This window comes from Periplaneta americana, chromosome 4 (genome assembly GCF_040183065.1).
Source record: "Periplaneta americana isolate PAMFEO1 chromosome 4, P.americana_PAMFEO1_priV1, whole genome shotgun sequence".
Lineage (NCBI taxonomy): Eukaryota > Metazoa > Arthropoda > Insecta > Blattodea > Blattidae > Periplaneta > Periplaneta americana.
The window spans coordinates 182,772,149-182,799,720 of record NC_091120.1 but is presented as its reverse complement, the minus strand read 5'-3'; the positions used below and the strand labels follow the sequence as shown (position 1 = coordinate 182,799,720).

At 36.5% G+C, this 27,572-nt stretch overlaps 2 protein-coding genes across 3 annotated transcripts in view; one reads left to right on the top strand and one right to left on the bottom strand.

Moving 5' to 3' along the window:
- Positions 1 to 2,670: 2,670 nt before the first annotated feature.
- On the bottom strand, positions 2,671 to 11,555 carry LOC138698503 (glucose dehydrogenase [FAD, quinone]-like). Its single transcript, XM_069824482.1, has 2 exons — positions 11,245 to 11,555; positions 2,671 to 5,025 (listed from the first exon to the last, which is right to left on the bottom strand). Exon 2 carries the CDS (start codon positions 5,005 to 5,007, stop codon positions 3,229 to 3,231), a length of 1,779 nt encoding a protein of 592 aa, XP_069680583.1. The 5' UTR covers positions 5,008 to 5,025; positions 11,245 to 11,555; the 3' UTR covers positions 2,671 to 3,228.
- Positions 11,556 to 16,187: 4,632 nt separating this feature from the next.
- The window catches only part of Ufsp2 (UFM1 specific peptidase 2), a 49,806-nt gene continuing 38,421 nt past the window's right edge, over positions 16,188 to 27,572 (top strand). Inside the window, exons 1-2 of one of the 2 annotated variants that reach the window (XM_069824480.1) lie at positions 16,188 to 16,247; positions 17,915 to 18,157. In XM_069824480.1, coding sequence (XP_069680581.1) covers positions 16,194 to 16,247; positions 17,915 to 18,157 — 297 coding nt within the window. In that variant the 5' untranslated portion in view covers positions 16,188 to 16,193. Of the gene's footprint in view, positions 16,248 to 16,523; positions 16,630 to 17,914; positions 18,158 to 27,572 lie in introns of those variants that run through there. The other variant, XM_069824481.1, reaches the window with a different exon arrangement.

The following is a 27,572-nucleotide window of genomic DNA, read 5'->3' as shown; positions in this document are numbered from 1 at the left end:
AACTATACAACGCAGGAATTGTGTCTGTTTTTTTTTTTTTTTTTTTTTTTTTTGCCACTCAAAGCACCTACAATGTACAATGGTGATTAATTGCGAGAGCAGCAGCTAGGTACCGAAAAGGATTAATCAACAAAGAGGTAGAACTAGCGGAACTATTATCTTGCGAGTAGAGTTGCCTTACGGCAATCAGATGGGTTATTTTGTAGACTTACTAAATTTCCGCGGGTTACCTCTATGTTTACAATGCTAAATTTGAATCAATAAAAATATGGGGTAATAGGAAATGGAGACTAACTTGTTTAAATAACGTTGTAGGCTGTTATCGCTCAAATCGGGATTTTTTTTATCAATCTCGACTCGCTTTATGGGGATTCAATTAGGCTGTCAGACTTGCATCATTTTCATAGGAACTCTGAATGTGAATATTCATAACCACGGTTAATACAAGAATTAATGTTTACTTTTTGCCGTAGGTTAAACTGCTGTATGAAATTAAGGAATGAAGAAATTTTAGAACAATTAGAAGTAGAGTCAGTAGAAGAAAAAATCACCAGATACAAATTCAATTGGCTAGATCATGTAAGAAGAATGGAAAATTCAAGAATCCCAAAAATTATGATGCAATATAAACCTAGAGGACATCGTCGACCAGGAAGACCGTTAAGAAGACTGCTAGATGGGGCCGAAACAGGTCTACAGAGGCCTAATTCGTGAAGGATGATGATGATGATGATGATGAAATTAAAAGAAGCAGCAGCAGCAGCAGTAGTGGTGGTAGTGGCAGTAGTAGTAGTAGTAGTAGTAGTAGTAGTAGTAGTAGTAGTAGTAGTAGCAGTAGTAGTAGCAGCAGGAGCAGCAGCAATATAAGAAACTGTTTCATTAATCCGTAACTAAGACAAGAGTCACTTTCAATCATTGAAATTAAATAATTAACGTTTTCTAATTTATACAGCTTCTGTACCTTCAAATTCAGCGAATAATTCTTTGATGGGCGATCATAAGAGCACAAGTAAAAAAAAAAACTTATTTCACAGGAGAGCAAAAAAACTGTTTAACATCGTACATGATTTTGAAGATACTGTTATGTGCATCAGAGAATGCGGCGTTCTACAGCAGGTTTTGACTTGTACTCTTTTTACCAGACATAGATATCGAGCTGATGATGACAAAACTGTACATATCTCAATTTCGCCAAAAATTGACTTGTACTCATATGATCGCCCATCAAAGAATTATTCATGTATGCACTGAAACATCAACTGTTTGAAGCAAATGAAGGATATGAAGTGGATGAAGAACAATAGCAATGTATATTGTAATAACGTAGATTCAAGGTAACAACTATCTTCGAAATGAGTTGAACACACTGAGTGACTCTTCGGAGTGCACCTACCCACTTTCGGTTAAGGGAGTCTCTACTCAGAGGAAACCTGAAGCACAAACAGTCATATAATGGACAAATTATTAGACTAAAACGTTTTCTTGGAAACGTAATATAATTTGTCATATCAACTATCAGTATAATTCACAGAGTCTCTATTGTTGTAAATATGACTGTTTACATCTTCTGGTATATTTTTCCAATGGTTAAGTATATTTTTTTCTGGCTATGTTTGTACTACTGGTGTTTTAATTATATACTGCAGAAGGTATTCTTCCATGGCCTGCAAGAAGACCGGACATGAATGAAATTGAAAATCTGTGATCCATGTTGAAGAAGAAAGTGAACTAAAAGAGGCTTACAACAAAACATGAACTCATTTAAGCACTGTCTGATATCTGGCTAAATGATGCTGATATTCAAAGAAAGTGTCAAACTTTGGTTTCCAGCATCCCTGACAAAATCAACGTGTTAATAAAGAATAAGGGAATGTTCACAAAATATTAGTAACCTCAAGACTCAATTTTCTGTTCATTGTATTTGTGCAAAATACATTTTTGTTCATTATTTCTACCGATAAATACAGCTTCGTTGCACATATAATTAATTTAGTCTAATAATTTTTCCACGTCTGTATAATAGTTTGTCTTCTGTAACATAATTCGGGGCAAAAATCGTAGTAGAAATTAAAGATTAACTAATAAGTGAAATGTAACATTCCTTCCTTCTTTATCTTTACATCCTTGTTCATTGCTGCAATTAAAAAACAGCACACGAACGAGCCTGTATTTATTCAGCTCAACCAAACAAATGGCCGCCCGTCGGCTATTTAATTTGGGAGCATAACACTAGCGCCAGTGAGCGGTCTAGCGGTTATTTAGTAAGTCTATGGTTAGTTATTCTCCATTTACCTTTTAAATTTGCCCTCCAAATTCTCCCCCTTTCAATTCAATTCAATTAAAAAATTTCGGATTTTGTAACCTTGTGTTCAGATTAATTTCTCCAAAGTCTAAGAATTACGCTACGTACAGGTATCATCTCAATATATGTAGATATACAGAAATACAGATACTCTATTTCAAACCAAAACACAGCTGTAAAACTCAGAACTTTCATTAAAACTCAACCATCATGAAAGACTAAAATCTTATATCGTAATAATTCAGAGAAAAATGGTAAATTTCCTAATTAGTCCGCAAAATTAAAATAAGCTATTCTCTCTTGAATTTATACAGTGTGTTTCACTTCTGGAGATTGTAGAGGGGACTTAGTAGATTCAGTTTTGATGCAGAACTCCCGTCCGAAAACGTACCGTTTCGGTGCTACAAAGATGAAAAGAATGAAGACTTCAAATTTTCTGCTTGACGGTAGGCAACCCAAATTAACAAACGGCGACATCTTAAGTCACGTGATGTGACGTGTCTTCCACTTACAGTCTGACGTGCTGCTTCGAACTTCGCTTGCCATTCAGTCATTGAATAATACGGCACAGTTCAGCATAGCTGCATACACATTTGTAGAGAACACATTTCACTTGCAGTCCGAAAACGTTTCGACCAAACATCGAACAGCTCTTTTAATACACACAGGCAAAAGCTCGTTGACCTAAGTTAAACGGGAGATTTGAAACGGTACGTTTCCGGACATGGGTTCTACATCAGAACATTATCTAAGTTCCACTATAACCTCTAGCAATGTGTAATAGGAATTATGAAACACTCTGTATCTTTATGTACATTGTTTTACAGTACGTTGGGTTTTCCGTGTGTTGTTTTACATGACGTAGCAAAGAAATTATTTCCGTTCTTCTCCACTTAAAACAGCCAACCAAAGAAGAATAATTTCCATTATATCTCCTCACCCCAATCACTTTTTATCATGTCAGCACCTTTTTCTGCGATCATGTAGACTGTTGCCAATGTGTGTCCTGAGACGATAGAAGGCATGATAGAAGAATCAACAACTCGAAGATTTTTCACTCCTCTGAATCGTAACCTGGGATCAACAACGGCGTCCGGGTCTGACTCAGGTCCCATCTTGCACGTCCCTGCCGTATGGACTACTGTTATAGTCATTTGACGAGCACAACACTCCCAGTACGCATCCGAACCAAACTCGTGAGATTTGCAGGGAGGCAACGGCTCTGAGAACAGTTGAGCACCAAACTTCTCAAACGGCGGAGACTTCACCAGTTCTAGCGTCATATTGACACCTTTTATCAGAAGTTTCATATCTCTTGGATCTGAGAAGAAATTTGGATAGATCAGAGGACTGCTTTTCGGATTTTTGTCTTTGAGCATCACCCTACCAGTGCTATAGGGTCGTAGAACTATTGGAAAAATAGTGAAACCGCTCTTCTGTTGCAAAGGTTTAAAGAATTCGTTCATACTGTCCGAGAGTATCCCAAATGGACTTAGGTAAAAGGGAATTGAAGGCAGTAACAGTCCTCCCAAATATATTTCTATTTCTGGATAATTTGAAGACGACTCAATTTCAACAAAAGCCATGGCTTCAAATCCACTCGGCACAGTAAAACCACCATCTCGCTTGAAGATATATTGGATAAAATCTTTGAATATGTGCATATAATTGTAGACCTGAAGATCAACGGTTGCATTAACAGTAAAATAAAGATTTATGAAAGTGTAATGATCCTGCATGTTGTAGCCTACTTTGGAGTCGTGCACAACTGGGATACCTTTGTCTTGCAGGTGATCTTTGGGACCAAGTCCGGATAGCATCAGTAACTTCGGAGAATTTATAGCTCCTGCTGATACTATCACTTCTCTTTTGGCTATAGCTTGCCGCGTCATCCAAAAACGTCTATATTCAACGCCAATTGCCTTCATTTCATTTTTGTCTATGAGTATTTTTGTAACGGAACTCCATTTCATGACGTGTAAATTCTTTCTTCCCATTGCTGGCTCCAAGAAAGCTTTATTAGCACTCACTCGAGCACCATTCATAATAACGGTTTGGGAATATGAAAAGCTCGTCTGATTTTCTGCATTGTAGTCATTATTTGCATAACCTTTCAATTTCCCAGCCTCTATGAAAGCTGTTGCCAGTGGAGTATGAAAAGGTGCATAGTCAATGGGGATGCTTCCCTTAGTGGAGTGATATTTAGTGTCATTGGCGTATTGAGGGATATCCATCCTCTCAAATTTTTTGAAATAATGCAAGACTTTCTCATATCCCCAGTCAGTGTTTCCTAGAGCCTCCCAATGGTCAAAATCTTTTCTGTTTCCGCGGGCATACATCATGTCATTGAGCACGCTGCCTCCCCCAATACCTTTACCTTGTTGCCAAATCATACGACCTCCCTTCATGCCTAGTCCGAAGGAAGCGTTCTTCTCTGCTTTGTATCCCCAGTTCGCAGGCGTTTTGGTGAACAATGGCGAGAACAAAGGAACTTGCTGGATGAAAGTTTCGGGTCCACCAGCTTCCAGGAGTAAGACGGTCCAGTTTGGAACCTCGGAGAGACGAGCCGCTAGTAAGCATCCTGCTGCACCTGCTCCCACAATGATGAAGTCGTACTCCTCAGGCGCCCCTTTCACTACAGTGAGTCCCAGAAATAACAGCACAACAAGCGTGGAGCGTGATATCCGGCGACAGGCGTCGATCATATTCCGAGATTGAGATTCCTGGAAGTAAATTAGAAATATGAGACATTCATTAGATTAGATTAGATTAGATTAGATTTATTTAGTTAACCTGGTAGAGATAAGGCCGTCAGGCCTTCTCTGCCCCTCTACCAGGGGATTACAACTATAACATGAACAATAAGATTACAATTAATATTAAATTTACAATTACAATTACAATAAAAATTAAAGTACGACAAGAATACCTGATTAATGAAAGCTAGACATTTTATCATAGAAGTTAAGAACAAAGAATATTTTTGTATTTACTAAATTACAAATTAAACCTACAATAACAAAATTCTATAGTGATGAAATTACCGGATATTGAGATATTTTGTGGTAGATTAAAAGAACTATTTACAAGAAACCATGTCTGAACGAGTCTCAATTACTGACCAAGTGCCTAGTAAGTTTGCGTTTGAATTGAATTTTATTTCGACAGTCCCTGATGCTAGCAGGTAACGAATTCCAGAGTCTTGGCAGGGCTATTGTGAAAGAGGATGAGTATGAGGAGGTTCGATGGGATGGTATTGTTAGTATTGTTTCATGGCGAGAGCGTGTGTTCAGATTGTGGTGGGAAGAAAGGTAAGTGAAGCGAGACGACAGGTACGAAAGAATAGAAGAGTTCAAGATTTCGAAGAGAAAGAGAAGTGAATGTAAATTTATTTTCTTATCTAGTTTAAGCCAACCTATTGCTTCCAGGGATGGGGTTATATGATCATATTTACGAACATTGCTTACAAAACGTACACACAAATTATGAGCACGTTGAAGTTTCATTTTGTTGTCGCTGGAAAGGTCAGTCAGTAAAATGTCAGCATAGTCAAAATAGGGAAATACAAGGGTCTGCACAAGGGACTTTTTTAAGCAAGAGGGAAGATGAACATTTATCCTTTTTAGCACATGAATAATAGAATATACTTTTCTGCAGGTTTCTGTGATTTGCATGTCCCAGTTGAGATTATTATCCATTTGAATGCCAAGATTTTTCATATGGGTACATTGGATGTAAAACCATTTTCATCCTATTGACATGGGCTAATACGCCTGTTCAGTGTTCTTAACGTCAGTACCTACATCTCACGAATTCTCAGTTCTCAAATCGACGGCTTGTGAATAAAAATTTTACTTTCTTTTCAGAATTAAGATTCTGCAACTTAAAAAAAAAACTCTATCGCTATATATACTAAAATTCCCGTTAACGAACACTTCTCAGTACTGCAAGCCACTTAACAAATAACAGTAATTTAACATTTTCCCATGAGACTTAATCCATAATAAGAAGGTAGGAGAAAAAGAAGAAGAAATAAGAATTTGCTATTAATAAGATATTTTCCCATAAATACAAATATTTATATTCCGGAAAATGTTACCTGCATCTTGTACCACAGTCATGTCAACTGATGCCCATATGGACAAGCGCGCGCTTTAGAGCTCAAGAGAGCCTGAGCGCTTTACAGTGGAAAGGAAAGAGACAGACGGAAAGGTAGTATATTGCCGCTTGGTCGAGCTATATACAGGGATGGCCAACACTGAATCAATGGATAAAGGAAACTTACTAAAACTGTACCCATGTTAATTTTTATATTTGTCTGAGAAGTATAAGTGCATTATAAGAATTTATTATTCAATTTTAATGCTCATTTTTCACGAGTTTCCTGTTTGTTCAAAAGCAGTATTTTCTCAACTTTTTACAGAAATTACTATTAAATACGAGAAAAATTTCATACCGGCACCGAGAATCGAACCCAGGACCTCTCAGCTCTGCGCGCTGAGCGCTCTTACCAACTGAGCCATGCCGGGACACGATCCACGGCGCCGGCCGAACCCCTCTCGTAATGCTATTCGGCCGGCGCCGTGGATCGTGTCCCGGCATGGCTCAGTTGGTAAGAGCGCTCAGCGCGCAGAACTGAGAGTTCCTGGGTTCGATTCCCTGTGCCGGTACGATTTTTCCTCGTATTTAATAGCAATAATACAATAGACTAATTCATATTAGTCATGCAATATTCAATGAGGTGGGTGAGACCTCATACATATGAATATTTGATGTATTTTTACAGAAAGGTGAAATTTTCAGATATATTTATTTAGTAGCCTTACAGGTACTGAAACAATGTTTTTGTAAATGTAATATATAGTAAGTATGTATTACTAAAGATATGTATTGAACATTTTGAAAATATTCGCGTGGAAAATGAATTAGCAAAGGAACTACTGTTACATCATAAACAAAGATAGTGTCCATGTGTTGTAAAACCGTCAGCTCTATAGATTCAGCACATTTCGAGAAAATAATTTAATATTCTAATGAGAGGAAGTTGCGCACCAATATTACCTTAAAAGCATAATGCGATAAGAGTTTTGTTGTGTAATATTAGTTACAGTTAAAACATATTCCTAGGTAACTTTGCTTTGTACAATAATGTTATTTTGATTAATTTATTGATTACTTTTATAAGGCTAAAGATACCATCAATATCAATTCCAACTTACCATGTCATACTTAATCTCCTTCTTTGTGATATCACTTTCTTTATGAATGATGTTTCATTCACTTAATATTGTATAGTTTTATTACTCTGAAATTTATGTGAATATTCCTTCTTAACTGTTTATTATGTTATTAACTGCAATATTACGAAACTGGTGTTTGTACTTTGTTTTACAGACAATCTAGATAATATCAAACAGCAAATAGCCATATAAAATAACGACATAAAATTTCATGTTCTGTTTGAAGTTTGTATACCACTGTTTTCTTAATACAACAGGCTGCTTATTCATATACATAATCCTTGCTCCTTCCATACCTAGCGCTTGATGCCCGCGCACGACGTCAAGGTGAGAAAAATGCGCATGCTTTGACATCACTGTTGTACGAGGACGACCTATATCCCATTTTCGAATTCGATTCTAATAATATTCTTGCCGAGGAGGGCGTACAGGAAGCTTTCTTTTTATATAAGCCTATGATCACGTCGTTTTATTTGATACCATTGCATCTCTAATATTGGGTAATTATTCCACTTGCATTTGAGCTCGGATATCTGAAAGACTTTTTCTCTCTCTCAAGGTTAGCCTACTCCCAGTAAAGACCTAAGAAATCTTATTTTATATCATCAGTCTGCATTCCAGCTCGGATTCATCACATTCAGAATCTAGTGCTTCTGACCGAAGTGCGTCTTCGAAAAGATTCCGATAGTACTGTCTGCTTCCTTCAGTGACGTCTGAATGTCTGCACCGACACTAGAGCCCCCTACTGTCCACGTAACGAAACTGCGACATACTCATATTCAACTATAAAACTACAGGGACATCATTTTATTTTTATTAACATTTATAATATTAACCTGGCTATACGTTTAGAGAACCGGAAACGCAGTTTGCTACCTCCTTCCATGACTGTAGTTCGATGATACTGGCGTAAAACACAAACAAATTACTTTACTAGGTATAGGAGGGAAGAAAAGTAGTTCATCCATTTATGTAAACTAGGAAATATCGCGATTTTGAGTTCGATAATTTTCATTAGGTTTGTGTTTAATCAAAATACAGTACTGTATTAAGAATAAGTGTTTTTACTCACGAACTGAGTTATCCATGCGAACGTATTCATTATGCAGTGCATATTATACTGTCTACAGCACATTAGCGTACAATATAGAGAAAGAAGTTAAATTGAAAAAAAATCATAATATGAATATTTAAACACATTTTTTAAAATGGTGGCCGTTCATTTCGATACAGGCTTCAGTTCTTTTGTGCATATTATCGTACTATAGACTATTACATCTAATTCCAATTTACAGTTTCGTCCTTTGTACTAGTAACTTATGTTGAAGTAATTCTGTACCTACTCTATAAAAGAGTACCTTACGTACTGTAAATTCAATCTTCACTTCTGCCCGACTCGCACAGATAAAATTACTCAGACATGCTATCTACTGTCCGTCCAAGTGGTTATGCCGTAGGATCGTAGAAAGGGGAGAAATCACGTGACAGTTAATTACTTAACGAGACCCTTTTATTTAAATTATTTTAAACAGTTGTATAATATTACGTAAACGTTCAATTCCTAACAGAAATTAATGTTTTCAGAAAAGGATAAGACAGCCCAGATTTTACACAGGGGTGAACAGAAGCAGGTGGGGGAAATCGGGATACGACGTAGACAAACGGACGACAGTACCTGTGCGAAAATAAGATTCAATATTGAAACTCTTTCGTCACTGGAAAACGCGAACATATTTCTGGAACGTACTATACTCACTAACTCAGTGCTGTTTACTATATGCGGTCTTGATTCTGTGTGGAGGACGGTTGAACTTCATTAGTAGAAGGGGTGGGAGTGAAGTACATTCAAAAACTCAGGTACAATAAAAATTGAAGTAAAAATAAAATGATGTCCCTGTATAAAACGTCTTTGTATTCAACGAGTTACTCGTTGGTCACATTATAAACTATGCATAAACAGTAAGACATTAATTCATACTGTTCTCCAACCAGGAGATTAACCGTGAAAGAAATGTGCTTACTATTGCGTCATCTACTAGAGCGAAGTAGATAGATAATATTACCGTTATAATGTCAGTTTAAAAAACATGCGCTCTCTTGCATAATATGCAATATTTAAACCGTCAGTTTCTTGAACATTTTTATTTTGTTTATGAAACTACTAGTCCTAAGCCTAGAAGTTCTAAGTTAGCCTCTATAGGGTAAACATTGGTAATTTCGTGATAACTTCATGAAAATTAATGTAAAATGCAAATCTATAAATATATCCTTATTCCGACTTTTTCATCTAAAAGACGATACTTTGCTGTACAAATTTGGAGACATAAAAGATTGGACACGTTCTTGAACAAGTGCCAAAAACCACTTTTACAACTTAAGCTAAAGGGTTGGTTATTTCGTGATAACCTTGATAATTTCGTGATATTACATTGATAATTTCGTGAGAGGTAGAAGAATTGTGGAAAAGTTCATTAAAGTCAAATGAAATTCTCATTTATTGTTACAAGACTTCAAACATAGTAATTCCGTCTAATATTCATAGCAAGAAAACAAAGAAATACATATCAAAACATAATAAGAATGAACTAAAAGTAAAAATTGCAATTGAAAAGGGATCTTCTTTGCCTTGAAAGGGTGAACACTTTTATTACGGACTTTACTATAGCCTATATTACTAGGGTAACTCCAAAAGTTTCAAATCGAAATGAAATCAAATCAAAGTAATGCGTAACATTTGTTTAAAAATTATATTTTTATCCTACAGCTTTACTATTTTCGCAGAATGTAGATACATCCCTTAGGAACAAAATGTCACTTTTCCACATAATCCCCTTCCCTTTCAACTGCCTTGCGTAATCTAGGAACGAGGGCCTACAGACCAGCAAAGTAAAAGTCAGGACCAACACGTCTGAGCCACACTTTAGCAGCGTGCACAAGGGAGTCATCTTCTTACCTCCTCGTTCCATGAAGGGATCCTTCAGTTTATCAAAGAGATGGTAATCGCACGGTACCAGTTCAGGACTGTAAGGCGGATGTTTCAATGTTGTCTATCCGAATTTTCTGAACTGGTCTGTGGTCTTGTGACTGACATATGGCTGTGCGTTGTCGTGTAATAGCAGAACATCCTGCTTCTCCCGATGTCATCGAACACGACTGAGTCGTGCTTGAAGTTTCTTGAGAGTTGCCACATACGCGTCAGAATTAATGGTGGTTCCGTGTGGCATGATGTCCATAAGCAAGAGTCCTTCTGAATCGAAAAACACAGTAGCCATAACTTTTCCTGCCGAAGGTGCACTTTTGAATTTCTATTTCTTTGGTGAATTTGCATGATGCAACTCCATGGTGGAGCCATGTTTCATCTTCTGTCACAATTCTTGCAAGTAAGTCATCTAGCACTGATCATTGGCACTTAGCGTGATAACAAATCAAACAGAAGCTACACTGAAGCCATTGCGTCCCCCTTTTCTTTTTTGTTATCACATCTTATCTTCAGATTTCTAAAATTCGTATTGTAATATAATTTTTAAAATAGTATATAATGTAACGCTTAATACTCAACAAAATTTCGCCTCAAACAACTAAGATTTGTATCAGTAAAGCTAAACCTATAAGGTGGCTACAGCTGTATCTAAAATTCCAAAAACATTTCCTAAAATTTCATTAAGATATAATAAATATTTGTACCAAATATCATATGCTTACCTTTAGTAATAAGCCTGTAATGTAATTACAAACATCCACAACGTTTTTACGCCTGAGAAATCGACGATAACTTGCTCTCTCCAAACATAAAAGCTCACTGAAGCAGCTACAATAGTCACACAAAGCGTAGCTGTATGTTTCTGGAAACCGGACACCATATGCAATCCCTTGGAGGAAATTTTAATCTCGTAACATCATTGGTTAGTTCACGAAAGAGCAAAGAAAAAGTATCACGAAATAACCACTGTCACGAAATTAACAATGTTTACCCTACATTAAATTGCTGGAGTTTGCATTTTCAGTGCGCGCTTACCCGTGACCACTTCGCACAGTTCATAAGCACATTTTCGTTCTATTTATGCGCAACTCATGTTGTGTTATCTTAGATCAGGGGTTCTCAACCTTTTTAAGATAGTGAGCGCTACTCACATGTAATACTAACTGAGCGAGCAACGTGAAGTCCAACAGGTTTAATATATGAATACATGATTAAATTACATAACAAATACCTAAATTTTGCATTTTTAAAACAATGACCGTGTTAATGAGATCCTTGAACTTCAGTGTTATTCAAAACTTCAGTGGTGTCCAAGGATAAGCTGCTTAGATATGAATCAATAAATTAATCGTGATCTCGCTTACTTATGGAGGTATTTCATAAGTGAGAAAGTTTTCTTTTCTTTTCTCTTTTCTTTTCTTTTCTCTTCTCTTCTCTTCTCTACTCTTCTATTCTCTTCTCTTCTCTTCTCTTCTCTACTTTCCTTTCCTTTCTCTTTTCTTTTCCCTTTTCCCTTTTCCCTTTTCCCTTTTCCATTTTCCCTTTTCCCTTTCCCCTTTTCCCTTTTCCCTTTTTCTTTTTTTTTCTTTTCTTTGGCATAGATATGTCGTACCGAACAAAGCTTCACATTTGCGAGAGAAACACCCCGTAGTATTTAGAACCTTTTTGTATCTTCCGCTTCCTGAAGATAGTGAATTTTATTTCTCCTTTTAAAACAAATATTTCAGCGCCAAGGAGGACTAGAGACTATCAATTGAAGCTCTTCACGAGCAGCAAAATTATCTTGATTTTTCTGATTAAGTCCACACAGAATTGAAAGGGATTATACAGTATGAAATATGAGAAAGCCTGTAAGGTTGCTAAAGCAATATAATGGGTGGATGGGAACATTATTTGAGCCGTTCAGAAGAGAAGTGGTGTAAGTCAGAAATGGGTAATGAGGGTTAAAGTAAACATTCTGTAAAATACAGCGCAAAGTAGCAATTAATATTCAATTTATTTAAACTATTAGTAGACAGTGGATATCACGAAACACATAATAATTGCTACTTTGCGCTATATTTTACAGAATTTTTACTTTAAACCTTATTACCCAATTTTGACTTACACCACTTCTGCTCTGAACGGCTCATTTGTTCCAGCTCGTACAACAAAGTTTGCATTCAAAAAAGGACCTCAGGAACGTTCGTGCTCGCGAGCACTTTTTACTCTCATGACAAGAGCACCAAATATCATTAAAAGAGCACAGTGGTGCTCGCGAGCACCAGGTTGAGAACGTCTGCCTTAGATGTTTCCGCGCAACTCATATACAGACTATGACCACAACGCGAAACTCCGCCCCCCCCCCCCCCGAGAGAATTGTGACGAACAAGGTTGGGGTTTTTCTCGGGATTTTTCCGTTGCCACATATTAGGCATATACATTACAATCTAATAGATACAGTCACGCAACTCATACGTATAAAATATGCTAACATTTGACAGCTAGCGCGACAGTAGCCATCTAGCGGCAGGCAAGTTAGAAGTGTGCACACGACATATGATAACACATCAGAAAACGGGTTTTGCGTAATTTATTTTATATTTTTTATGCTATACAATAAGTGTATATGGTTTTTATTAATTCTACTTTAGAATCCTGGAAGAATTTCACACGCAGTTAATCTACAGGTTTCAGAAGCTGGGAATAAACGTAATTCTTTCTGCTCCTTGCAACTGAATCATGGCCCTGATCACGTATCATGGTTTGAAATAATATAATTGTTCGTGCGTGGTCGGTGAATTCAATTCATTCCTAAATATATTTATGAATCATTGGAACTTTGTATTTTCTGTGAGAAGAGTAAAAATTAGTAGCTTCAAAATTGAAGGGCATATCTCGTAGGGTACATCGCGTGGTGAACTCCCCTCCCTATTTCCTGAGAAATTAACTATTTTCAATACCGCAAATTGGGGTAAACTCGGCCGCTGAGGTAAACTTGAAAATAAAGAAAAGGGGATGATTTAAACATTAATATGAAGTTCATTATTTTTCCATTTCTTAAGAACCGGTATTTCCTTTATTATTTTGAGTCACAAATTGTGCTGATGTTATGGTTTAAATTTTTATGGCAAGTTTACCGCATTTTACATTACATTTCCAGTTTTCACACATAAGCTTAATTTTAACTTCTCCTACCTATATAATACGTAATTTACATGCACTTACTTTTAATATGACGTAGGTGAGAACAAATAAATGAACACACAATTTTCTTGAAAAAATTGTAACTTCAATTAACTCAGAAAATATAGGCCTAATTTTATTTTCAGAGCAGAAGTGGTGTAAATCAAAAATGGGTAATGAGTGGTTAAAGTAAACATTCTGTAAAATACAGATCGGGAAATATGAAAACAAAAAGATAAAATAAGTTAAATATCACTACTGGGTGTTCAGTTCAAAGTGTGTCATGACTCGCTGTATGCCGTCATGTGGCTAGCCGATGATCCTAGAGAATTCAATCTTCCTACACTTCCGCAGAGGTGTATAAACTATGAGGCAGAGAAGTTGTCTAGCAAGTACGGCGTTCATTCTGAAAAGTACGTACCGATACGTACGGTAACGCCGGTAGTGGCAGGAATGTGAACTGTTTGGAAATACGTACTGTCGGGATATGGGGAGAGGGTTAAGACGATTACTTACGTATTTGTTGACATTAACTTCGACGGTCAACATGGACACGGAGCATTTGATTTGTGTTGTGGAATGTTACCGTACGCAACCGATGATAACAAATACCCTGCGTACGACTTGGCTGCGCAAAACACAGTTCGAAAGAGGTTATGGTAGCACACAGACCGTACAGACCGCCATCTGTTGCTACGACGTTCAAGTTATACCGTACACGTTCTCAAGTTCAGATTGAAGAACGCTTTAAATAATAGGCAACTTCTCTAACATATGAACTGAAACTCGCTTCAAATCGGTGACCCAACAACAGTGACGTCATGACACACTTTGAAATGAACACCCAGTAGAACATATCACTAGAACACTGTGTGTATTAAGACAAGAGGAGTGATGCAAGTGATGCAATACGTAAATACGTTTAGTTTGAGAAATTCCGGTATGGTTGGATGCTTGTAATGTTCAGCACGCCGCACCGTGAACTTAATCCAGGCTGTTGTATGCATGATGATGAATTACTGATGGCGAAATGAGTCTGAGGTCCAACGCCAACTAGGTATTCTCTATCTCAGGATTCTATCCCATCTTCATCAGAAATCTAAATTCGCACCCTGTTTATTAATATATATTTACAGATTAAGAAATTTCACTTCTGCCGCTCATTGAAGTTAGACATACTCTTTCTTTTTCACAATATTGCCACTATAGCTTTGTATACGAGGAACTTAAAAATAAACATACTTGTTATTCTTTTCACAGTTTCGAGCATTGTAAATAGTTCTGCTTTGGGCTAAATATCGTGTTATTTCATGTTTAATGACTAAAAGCCGGTTTACTGTGAAGAAAAGTTTGCTAAGGTAAGACATTTGGTTTGGAAAAATATGAAAATATAAAGTAAATATTTCAATGATAAAATGTTTTCGTTTGTAAACTATTTTGGAGTAAGTTCACCATCATTATTTACAAAATAAACTTTTAGAAATTAATAGATTTGCCTATATTTAGTATGCCACCAATAAAATAAATCTGCATAATTAAGCAATTTGCCAACATCATGAAATCCTTAGCTAAATGCAAGAACTAGATAACTCAGTTTATAATGCTGAAGAGCACAAAAAATATAATCCTTACATTGGCGGGACTCAATACTGGTTATAGTATAATACAAGTAACTTCCTATATTCTCTGGCCAACTATTAGACCTTCTGTCTGCCTTACTTACTTATGACTTTTAAGGAACCTGCAGGTTCATTGCCGCCCTTACATAAGCCCGTCATCGGTCCCTATCCTCAGCAAGATTAATCCAGTCCATACTATAATATCCCACCTCCCTCAAATCCATCCAGGGGAATATTTTGTTTTTAGTTGTTTTATCATATGCATGATTTCTGCTGCGGTAGTGGGAATAAATTTGAGACCTAAAAATTCGGTGTTAAATGCATGTTAGGTAATCAATTGCAGCATCTTCTGCACAGTCTTCAATGTTTAAGTTCTGAATAATTTATCTGACATGAGCCGCCTCTGTCATACAATGAGTCCTCTGTGGGACCTCATCGACAGGAGCCTGAGTCTCAGCGCGGTCGGCCGTGCAGCGCGTTACAAATATATATACTCTCCAATAGATGGCAGGCTTAATACCATATGCCATGGTCTTCAACTTAACAAAATAATTCCTAAAGCAATGTTAATCTTCCTTACCTGCATTTTTTGCATTTGTTTTGGTGCTGTGTTGATTTATGATTTAAAATATTATATTTATAATATTTGTAGATAATTAATTATTAAGTAACCCTTAAGTTTAGCTTTGGTGTTATGATTTGTATTAATTTATTCAAGTAGAAATTAGGGATTAATTTTCCTATTTGCATTTTATTTCTGCATATTGACTTAAATTTAAAGACCATAAGTTTTATTTTCGGAAATGTTCAAAATATTTACAGAATATTAATGCAGAAAATAATAAAATATATTATTGTACTTCGAGTGTCATATTGTCAGGTTGGTAATGCAGTTGCACAAAATGCCTCCACGTCTGAAGATAGCGAGTAATGTTATTGATGTGAGTTTTAAATTGTGTGGTGTTTTGAGTAACTGGAGTTCAGATAAATAGATTGGATAACAATAATTAATCAGCTCTACTGTATAGTTACAGTACTAGCATTTTATTCACTTTCTGTATATAATTATGTATTATAATAATGTGGATAACCAACCATGCTTCTGAAACATACGCATTTTACCGTACTGTATTTCAATATGCGTGAACCAATATAAATAAGCTAATAGCATAAGTTTTCTGGGATTGGTGAAATAATTTGTTACAATATTTGGCCAATCTTAGATATCTTCTCACACCACATACGGGACTGACGTCGGATTTGCGTTTCGTTATGGGTCATATGTTAAATGAGGGGATAAGCGCTAAGTGACATGAGGTGGAGGTATGTAACAGGGTTACTTAAGACAAAGTGATGTTAAGGACGAGGAACGTGAAAAATATCTGTTTCATTTCTCTTCCAGTTTTGAGATGTATTTGAAGTGTCCAGGGGAAAAACACGTTTAGTCACATTATGCAAATTTTTCAGGAGAGCGTTCACAGGCTTGCAGGACTAACAGTTTGTGATCTTAAAGATCTCAACTTCAACTGCCAGACTGAATTAAAATATAGCAATTATTAAATTTGGAATAGGCCTAAACGTGTTTTTCCCTTTGACCCGTGATTTGTTTTTAGGCCTTGATAATACAATTGAATTTACAAGAGACTATGCGTTCAAATAATATTTATTTGTCAGAAACCAGTGTACAAGGCCTGGATATGACATCGTCAGGTTCGATAATACCACACACTCACACATGCGGAAACAAACTTAGCACAAATAAATATAGACAAGTAAACAAATAATTATAAGCAAATAAACATACATAGTCAAATAAACGAACACTGAGAAATAAACAAAACAAACACTGTGAGATATACAGAGTATGCTGTAGGTTAACACATTTATATAAGGACAAAAGGTATAATTAAAGTACAAAGAGACAAATTAAAATATAAAGAAAGGGTTACATTTCTAAAATACAATATTTACATCACACTCCATGAATTCATTCACTGAATAAAAAGGTCTGTTCATCAACCATCTATGTATGCAGGACTTAAACCTATTTATTGGTAACTTTCTCGCCTCCAATGGTAACTTATTAAATATATTTATGCCATTAAAAAAGCAGGTATTTGAGCTCACACTCAATCTGCACCTTGTGTAATCTAATTTATCTTTATTTCTAGTGTTGAAGGAATGTATATCTGATCTAGTCTGATAAAGATCTATGTTGGATCTAAGGAATATCAAGGTTCTGTATATTATGTGCTTAATACCTTCAATTGGGTGGGGGGAGGGGTATATTTTTTTTTGGTATTTTTCCAGAAAAGCTACCCTAAAGGAGGCTATACTTTTTTTATTTTCTTCAATGGCTTGTGTTACAAATATAAGTTAGGCCTAGTCATGAAGAATGGTTTCTTGCTCGTATATTCATAAAATGCAATCTTAACATGCGTACACCATATTGGCAGCACAAGCTCTCTCCAAGTTTGGCTTCGCTTATCTACCACCTTCGAGAATGACATTGCCATTGATGTCCAGTACACTATTAGTTAGGCCTACTAAGTCGTAATTTAAAGTATGTGTGAAGGTTTTTAATTGTTGCACTAACTTTTTATTCCAGAGACTGAAGACTGTTAAATCTGAGTGCACGGGCTATTTATATGGCTTGATGCATGATGGTGCCTTGTTGGTTGTGGGGCTCAGCATAGAATTAGATGAAGAATGTTACAGTCTGCCAGCCGATGAACAAGAGAGGTGTCACAGTCAATCGAAACTTCATTTCCCGACAGAGGTCGATTTATGTGGTTTTGTAACTTTCAGTGATAAATATGTTACACCTGAGTTTCTGGAAAGTTTGCAACAGGTACGAAAGTATGACCATTGTTAAATTTATTTATATATTTTCTATTTGTTCACTTTAGCAGCACCAACTTTGTTCAGATGTGCTATTCTTATGTGCTCCACCCACTCTAACTTTGTCACATCCTTGTCTACATGTCATTTAGCTATCCACTCATCTAACCCACCTCATGCCACTTAGCTATCAACTCATCTTACCCACCTCATGTCACTTAGCTATCCACTCATTTAACCCACCTCATGTCACTTAGCTATCCACTCATCTAATCCGCCTCATGTCACTTAGCTATCCACTCATCTTACCCACCTCATGTCACTTAGCTATCAGCTCATCTAATCCACTCATCTAACCCAGCTCATGTCACTTAGCTATCCACTCATCTTACCCACCTCATGTCACTTAGCTATCCACTCATCTTACCCACCTCATGTCACTTAGCTATCCACTCATCTTACCCACCTCATGTCACTTAGCTATCCACTCATCTAACCCACCTCATGTCACTTAGTTATCCACTCATCTTACCCACCTCATGTCACTTAGCTATCCACTCATCTTACCCACCTCATGTCACTTAGCTATCCACTCATCTTACCCACCTCATGTCACTTAGCTATCCACTCATCTAACCCACCTCATGTCACTTAGCTATCCACTCATCTAACCCACCTCATGTCACTTAGCTATCCACTCATCTAACCCACCTCATGTCACTTAGTTATCCACTCATCTTACCCACCTCATGTCACTTAGCTATCCACTCATCTAACCCACCTCATGTCACTTAGTTATCCACTCATCTTACCCACCTCATGTCACTTAGCTATCCACTCATCTTACCCACCTCATGTCACTTAGCTATCCACTCATCTTACCCAGCTCATGTCACTTAGCTATCCACTCATCTAATCCAGCTCATGTCACTTAGCTATCCACTCATCTAATTCAGCTCATGTCACTTAGCTATCCACTCATCTTACCCACCTCATGTCACTTAGCTATCCACTCATCTTACCCACCTCATGTCACTTAGCTATCCACTCATCTAACCAACCTCATGTCACTTAGCTATCCACTCATCTAACCCACCTCATGTCACTTAGCTATCCACTCATCTAACCCACCTCATGTCACTTAGTTATCCACTCATCTTACCCACCTCATGTCACTTAGCTATCCACTCATCTAACCCACCTCATGTCACTTAGCTATCCACTCATCTAACCCACCTTATGTCACTTAGCTATCCACTCATCTAACCCACCTCATGTCACTTAGCTATCCACTCATCTAACCCACCTCATGTCACTTAGTTATCCACTCATCTTACCCACCTCATGTCACTTAGCTATCCACTCATCTAACCCACCTCATGTCACTTAGCTATCCACTCATCTTACCCAGCTCATGTCACTTAGCTATCCACTCATCTAATCCAGCTCATGTCACTTAGCTATCCACTCATCTAATCCAGCTCATGTCACTTAGCTATCCACTCACTCTAACTTTGCCAAATCCCACGGCCTCAAGGTTGGCAAAAAAGTTTTAGGCCTACCCAAAAAAAATATATATATATATATATTTTTTTTTTTTTAACTGCTTTTCATATCCTACAGCCATTCCAGTTGTTACGGATGTTACAGTTTTACTATTTTCCAATTCTATATATTGAAAATGAAGTTACTTTTGTTAACTTTTATTACTATGAATCAATTTAGAAGATCAGTATTATTTTACAGAAAAAAGTTGTTTCAATAAAATGTTGTTTTTGTTGTTTTCTAATGCCAGGCGTTTGACAATAAAGTCATTTGACCTCTTGCACTCCAATATTTTTCAAAGATATTATCATGGCCAGACACTGAAGCACAGATTTTGAGGTGTTCCGAATCCATTTCTTGGTTTGAGTAGCACAATGGGCAGTTAGGAGCCTGATATATTCCAATTCTATGCAGGTGTTTGGCCAAACAATCATGGCCTGTTGCCAATCTAAATGCAGCTACAGACGATTTTCGTGGTAATTAACTGTGGATTATGATGCAGAGAGTTCCATTTTTCCCCTTGAGATTGTGTTATCAAATTTTGTTTGTTGAAGTCTAAGTATGTAGATTTAATAAATGTTTTCACAGAGTAATACGTAGATTTAGTAACAGGTCTGTAAGTAGCAGTGCTGCCCTTTGCTAAAGCATCTGTATTCTCGTTTCCCAGGATTCCACAATGGGATGGTATCCATTAGAATGCAATTCTTTTATTGAGTGATATTAATTGAGAGAGCATTTTAGTTATTTCTGCTGTTTGAGAGGAAGGTGTGTGTTTAGAGACTATTGATAGAATAGCTACTTTGGAGTCTGACAATATAACTGCATTCTTAAATTTATTGATGTGGCATAGAAGATTCCTGAGACTTTCACTTATTGCAATGATTTCTCCATCAAAACTTGTTGTTCCATACCCAAGAGATCTATAAAGTGAGAAGAGACAGCACGTAACACCTGCACCGGCACCTTGTTCTCTGGAGATCAAGGATCCGTCAGTGTATAAATGAAGACAGTTTTGTGGAGGGTACCTAATATTAATTGTCTCTAAAGACAATTGTTTTAGTATTTCAGTGTTTACTTCTGATTTCAGTATTTCTTCTGTTAAATTTAGATTATATTCTATATTTAATAGAGTTAAAGGGTTTGGTTTAACCTGTAAGTTTTCTTTTAAATTCGGGATATTGATTTTCTGTTTTAATTCTTGAACAATGGATATGAAACTTTTTTGAGTTTTCAATCTACAGAGAGGACTGTATGAATGCCAATTGTTTCCTGGTAATCTGATAAGTTTTTCATATTGAATCAGTGCTTTTTCTTCTATTGTCATTTTGATACTGTTAATATTAGTGAGGAATCTCATAGAATCTATTGGAGTTGTTTTGATTCCACCAGTAAGATGAGTCTGAGAGCTTGGTTTTGAACATATTCTATTTCGTTTATGAAAGGTGAAGTAATTAAAATTTCTCCGCAGTATGTCAGCTCTGGCTGTATAAACATTTTGTATGTAGTGTTCAAAGTATTCCTAGAGCATCTCCATTTCTTTCCTGCTAGTCTTTTTAGAAGGGAGAATCTTTTACGAGCTTTTTCGGAAATGTATTTCAAATGGTTGCTCCATGTTAACTTACTATCGAAAATAACTCCAAGATATTTGGATTCATAAGTCCTAGGAAGGTGCCGGCCATTGTATTGGATATTGAATTCTCTTTCTTTTTTACCAAGTGAAAATATTTGGTAGTTACTTTTGCTTAAATTGAGTCTCATCAAATTTGATGTATTCCTTTCATGTAGTTGAGTTAGAGCTTTAAGAGCAGAATTTTGAATTTTGTCTCTATGTCTGTAAGATCTGGAAGTCCACAAAACTATATCATCTGCAAATAGTGCTGTTTTCATGTTTGATTCCTCTAATAGGGAGGGTAAGTCATTTATATAAATACCGAATAAAGTTGTACTGAGGACAGCGCCCTGAGGTAGACCTCGATAAGTTTGTCTGTAACTAGAAAGTGAGTTATTGAATTTAGTGGCAATGAATCGTTGACTAAGGAATTCTGATATCCATCTGAACATATTGCTGGAGATACCTAATTTCTGGAGTTTCAGTAATAATTTATTTCTCCAAACAGAGTCATACGCTAACTGAAAGTCAATAAATATTGCCAAGGTATCTTCTTTTTTGTTAAAACTGTCTTTTATTTCTTGGCCGAGGCTTATGACTTGTTCATTGGTAGAGTGTAGTTGTCGAAAGCCGGCTTGTCTTGGTGATAAAAGATTTTAGGATTCTAAATACCAAGCTAATCTGTTGGAGATCATGGACTAAAATGAATAAAATGTAGGCCTATTATTATTATTGCAGAAAATAAAGATAAAGTTCTGTCACGGATGTTACAAGATTTGTGGACTCATTCACACCTTATTAACAAAAAGTATAAAACTCAGGTCTCTGTCTCAAGCAAAAGGAGATTCATTCTCATAGTGTCCATGTGAGAGCTATGCAATTCTCATAGCATCTAATTAGTTCACAAGCCATAATCGGTAAATATTTCATAGCTGTTTCTTCCATGTCACAGATGTTACACGCATTTTGTCATGGATGTTACAGATGAGTTAATGTCCTTCATTTTTCTAGTTTCAAAACAACTGTGACATTTCTAAATCAAAATAGTCACTGTAAAGGCTCATTCACAATGAAAATTAAACATAACGTAAACATTAACATAAGCACATAAACATATGCCACAAACTTAAGTAGCCAAGGCCCATTCACAATGAAAATTAAACATAACGTAAACATAACACGTGTGTGGAAACAAACATACCGAATCAACAAAACTACAGAATCTATTACATAAAAATGGAGAATTGCACAATGACTGACGATGTATCTATTCAATTTATGTTTCTAATAACTACAATGGCATCAGTATATGGCTTTCAATACTTTAAATCAAAGAAACGGAGATGTAAAATAATCAACTTTTCGTCATATGATTCCATGTTTCGCGCCTAGCTATCATCACGGCCAATAGATCAAAATATTGCCTGTAGGCAAAGCCCATGAGATGTTAAACAAAAAGTGAAAACACGCTTTCCGCTTGTGTACTGTTTCCAAATCGCATAAACATAAGCTTGAAAGTTTGGAGTTTGCAAACTTTCATGTTAACGTCTTATGATTAAGATTAAGTTTATGCTTATGTAATTCATTGTGAATGCTTTCATTAAATAACATGGACACAAGGTTTTATGCTTACGTTATGTTTATGTTTAATTTTCATTGTGAATGGGCCTTTAAGATTGCTAATTGTTATTAACCCACCCAATCTACTTAAAATAAATGTCAGAGTACAGAGTAAAATGATCCTTCAACCTGGAGCTCTGGAATTAACAATGCAGGCTCTCAAAATATTTCAACAATTGCTCCTTTTGAAACATACATTAATGGTTGATCTCTTTATCAGTAAGTACTGCAAACTTTAGGGGAACAAGGACTACACATTATCTGGCTAAGACCACTTAGATTCATTGCCCATAAAACTTGTAAAATATTTTCCTTTTGATAATAAAACATTAGGATATTTAAAATTAGAGTCTTATCTATCTCTTACAATAATAATGAATAAATATGTTATGTCTGAAAAAGATTTTTTTTCATTCGAATTCCCAGTTTGCCTGAATTGTCTCATTACCGTTTTAAACAGTGCGAGTCGACCTGGTTGGCGAGTTGACATAGTGCTGGCCTTCTATGTCCAAGGTTGCGGGTTCGATCCTGGGCCAGGTCGATGGCATTTAAGTGTGCTTAAATGCGACAGGCTCATGTCAGCAGATTTACTGGCATGTAAAAGAACTCCTGCGGGACAAATTCCAGCACATCCGGTGACGCTGATATAACCTCTGCAGTTGCGAGCATCGTTAAATAAAACATAACATTTAACATTTTTAAACAGTGCGATGAAATAGTGAATTTTTTTAAGTTGTTGTCATATGCTGAGTTCTTGGCAATAAAGCCATAAACTCGCTTGCTCTGCAAGTAGTTTATTTATTTACACCAATGAGCATACGTGCTAAAGATTACAGGATTTGTCAACATAAAATTGTTACATTGTCGCACACAGTGGATTTAGAGGAAAGGGCTAGACCTATCGTGATCCATTTCTTTCTGAACACTGCACAATGGACGAAGTGGTGAAAAAAAAATTTTTCAATTTTGTTCAAGTACAATAAAACCCATATAAGATGCTGTTCAAGGGACTGTGTGTAAACCACATATTAACCAGGAGCACGTATTATGCTGGTTTTCTAATTTTGACCTACATACAGTATCTATTAGCATGTTTCTTTATTGAAGTACATGATTCATGAAAGGTAATACAGTATTACTCCATTATGTAATTACTGTACTGTACGTCAAAGACATTTGCTGTACTTAATTCTTTCTAAATAAGTCATTTATAGTTGTTTGCCAGTTGTGTGTTCTCCAAGTTCTCATGTTTACCACACTTCACTTTCCTGGGCTTATGTCCTCCTGATGTTGCAGATGCAGTTATTGAGTTGCGATCTTTCATTATCGTCCTTAATGTTGATAACGGCATTCCTAATGAATCAAAGAGTTGTTTCTGATTAAGAGTACTGTTTTCATTGTACTTTTAAAGCCTACATACAATTACAATTTTTTTAACTTGGTTATTTAACGACGCTGTATCAACTACGAGATCATTTAGCGTCGATGGAATTGGTGACAGCGAGATGATATTTGGTGAGATGAGGCCGAGGATTCGCCATAGATTACGTGACATTTGCCTTACGGTTGGGGGAAATCTCAGAAAAAACCCAACCAGGTAATCGAACCCACGCCTGAGCGCAACTCCGGATTGGCAGGCAAGCACCCTAACTGTGAGCTACACCGGTGGCTACAGTTACAATACACTACCCTCTTGCTAACCCTCTCTTTCGAACAACATTCCTCACTCAGTCGTAATAAAACTCTGGAAATTTTTGCTGGTCAATTTATTGTCCTTTAGTGTATTGAAGTGTCTGTGAGTGTGATTGCAATGAGTGTTAAACGAAAAGCACTTTCTGTGTCTGGGAAAATTGGAAATCTTACAAAAGAGCTGGCCGACAAGAAACTGTCTCTTGAAGGATGCACTGGAAGGAATGGTGAATGGAAGAAGAGTTCGAGGCAGAAGAAGATATCAGATGATAGACGACATCAAGATATATGGAACATATGCGGAGACAAAGAGGAAGGCAGAAAATAGAAAATATTGGAGAAAGCTGTGTTTGCAGTGAAAGACCTGCCCTTGGGCAGAACACTGTGAATGAATGAATGAATAAAAATGATTTTCAGAAACTAAATGCATAGACACTTACAATTTCGTAATTTGCAGCTCCTGGCATCTTTAAACTACACACTACATTACAAACAGACTCCAAAGCAGCTATTCTATCAATTGTCTCTAAACACACACCTTCATCTCAAACAGCAGAAATAACTAAAATGCTCTCTCAATTAATATCACTCAATAAAAGAATTGTATTCCAATGGATAACATCCCATTGTGGAATCCTGGGAAACGAGAATGCGGATGCTTTTTTAGCAAAGAAGGGCAGCACTGCTATTTACAGATCTGTTACTAAATCTACGTATTACTCTGTGAAGAGATTTATTAAATCTACATACTTAGACTTCAACAAACAAAATTTGATAACTCAATCCCAAGGGAAAAAATGGAACTCTCTGCATCAAAATCCACAGTTAATTCCCGATTTACCACGAAAATCGTCTGTAGCTGCATTTAGATTGGCAACAGGCCATGATTGTTTGGCCAAACACCTGCATAGAATAGGAATATATCAGTCCCCTAACTGCCCATTGTGCAACTCAAACCAAAAAATGGATTCGGAACACCTCAAAATCTGTGCTTCAGTGGCTGGTCATAATAATATCTTTGAAAAATAATGGAGTGCAAGAGGTCAAATGACTTTATTGTCAAACGCCTGGCATTAGAAAACAACAACATTACAAACACACACCTTCATCTCAAACAGCAGAAATAACTAAAATGCTCTCTCAATTAATATCACTCAATAAAAGAATTGTATTCCAATGGATACCGTCCCATTGTGAAATCCTAGGAAACGAGAATGTGGATGCTTTAGCAAAGAAGGGCAGCATTGCTACTTACAGACCTGTTACTAAATCTACGTATTACTCTGTGAAAAGATTGATTAAATCTACATACTTAGACTTCAACAAACAAAATTTGATAACACAATCTCAAGGGAAAAAATGGAACTCTCTGCATCATCATTCACAGTTAATTCCCGATTTACCACAGAAATCGTCTGTAGCTGCATTTAGATTGGCAACAGGCCATGATTGTTTGGCCAAACACCTGCATAGAATAGGAATATATCAGTCCCCTAACTGCCCATTGTGCAACTCAAACCAAAAAATGGATTCGGAACACCTCAAAATCTGTGCTTCAGTGGCTGGCCATGAAAATATCTTTGAAAAATAATGGAGTGCAAGAGGTCAAATGACTTTATTGTCAAACGCCTGGCATTAGAAAACAACAACAACATTACAAACACACACCTTCATCTCAAACAGCAGAAATAACTAAAATGCTCTCTCAATTAATATCACTCAATAAAAGAATTGTATTCCAATGGATACCGTCCCATTGTGGAATCCTAGGAAACGAGAATGTGGATGCTTTAGCAAAGAAGGGCAGCACTGCTACTTACAGACCTGTTACTAAATCTACGTATTACTCTGTGAAAAGATTGATTAAATCTACATACTTAGACTTCAACAAACAAAATTTGATAACACAATCTCAAGGGAAAAAATGGAACTCTCTGCATCATCATTCACAGTTAATTCCCGATTTACCACAAAAATCGTCTGTAGCTGCATTTAGATTGGCAACAGTCCATAATTGTTTGGCCAAACACCTGCATAAAATTGGAATATATCAGTCCCCTAACTGTCCATTGTGCAACTCAAACCAAGAAATGGATTCGGAACACCTCAAAATCTGTGCTTCAGTGGCTGGTCATGATAATATCTTTGAAAAATATTGGAGTGCAAGAGGTCAAATGACTTTATTGTCAAACGCCTGGCATTAGAAAACAACAACAACATTACAATATTATGTTAGGAAGAACAGTAACACATAGCACTTTTAGCACTTTATCTTTTTTTTTTATTTATTTAATTACACACAGTTGTAATGTCAGTCTCGTGTTCTGATGCGAGATGAAAGACAGTTTCTCCTTTCCTAAACTGCTCAATTGTTTTTTCTGAGCTTGGCACAATACATTTTCTTTTCACATTTTGCATAGAAATTATACAGTATGGCCACTCGAATAGTAGGACAATACTGGATGCATGGGTTTGCAGTTGCCTGGAAATCTTTGGGGTCATTTCTTTGAAAAAACAGATAGTGAGTATTTTACAAGTTGGGGGGGGGGGAGAACCCCCCTCCCACAAGTAAGTGTTTCTGCTGCTGCTTCCTACTACATACTGTGTAACAGTGAAGGCTTGTAATGACGCTCTGTAGGAAAAAATACATACAGTACTTCGTATTCTTCTGCAGCAGAAAAAAAAAAGTGGCAGGAAGGCAGTCGGATAACCTGCTAGTCAGTTAATAGGGTGACTGTTAATCTTGGTCCTATTATATTTCAATGCTAGACTTTCAGTGAAGTCACAAATGTACTCTCACAATCTGAGTAGAAAATTAGTATCCAAATGGTTAATCTGATAACAAAAATTGATGTTTTACTGCAAATTGATAAATGAATCTCATTGCATAAACATTTGTATTCCTTCGGAATATGTATGGTAAGAGTTTCCTGTATTAAATTCCAACGTACCTTGTTTACAT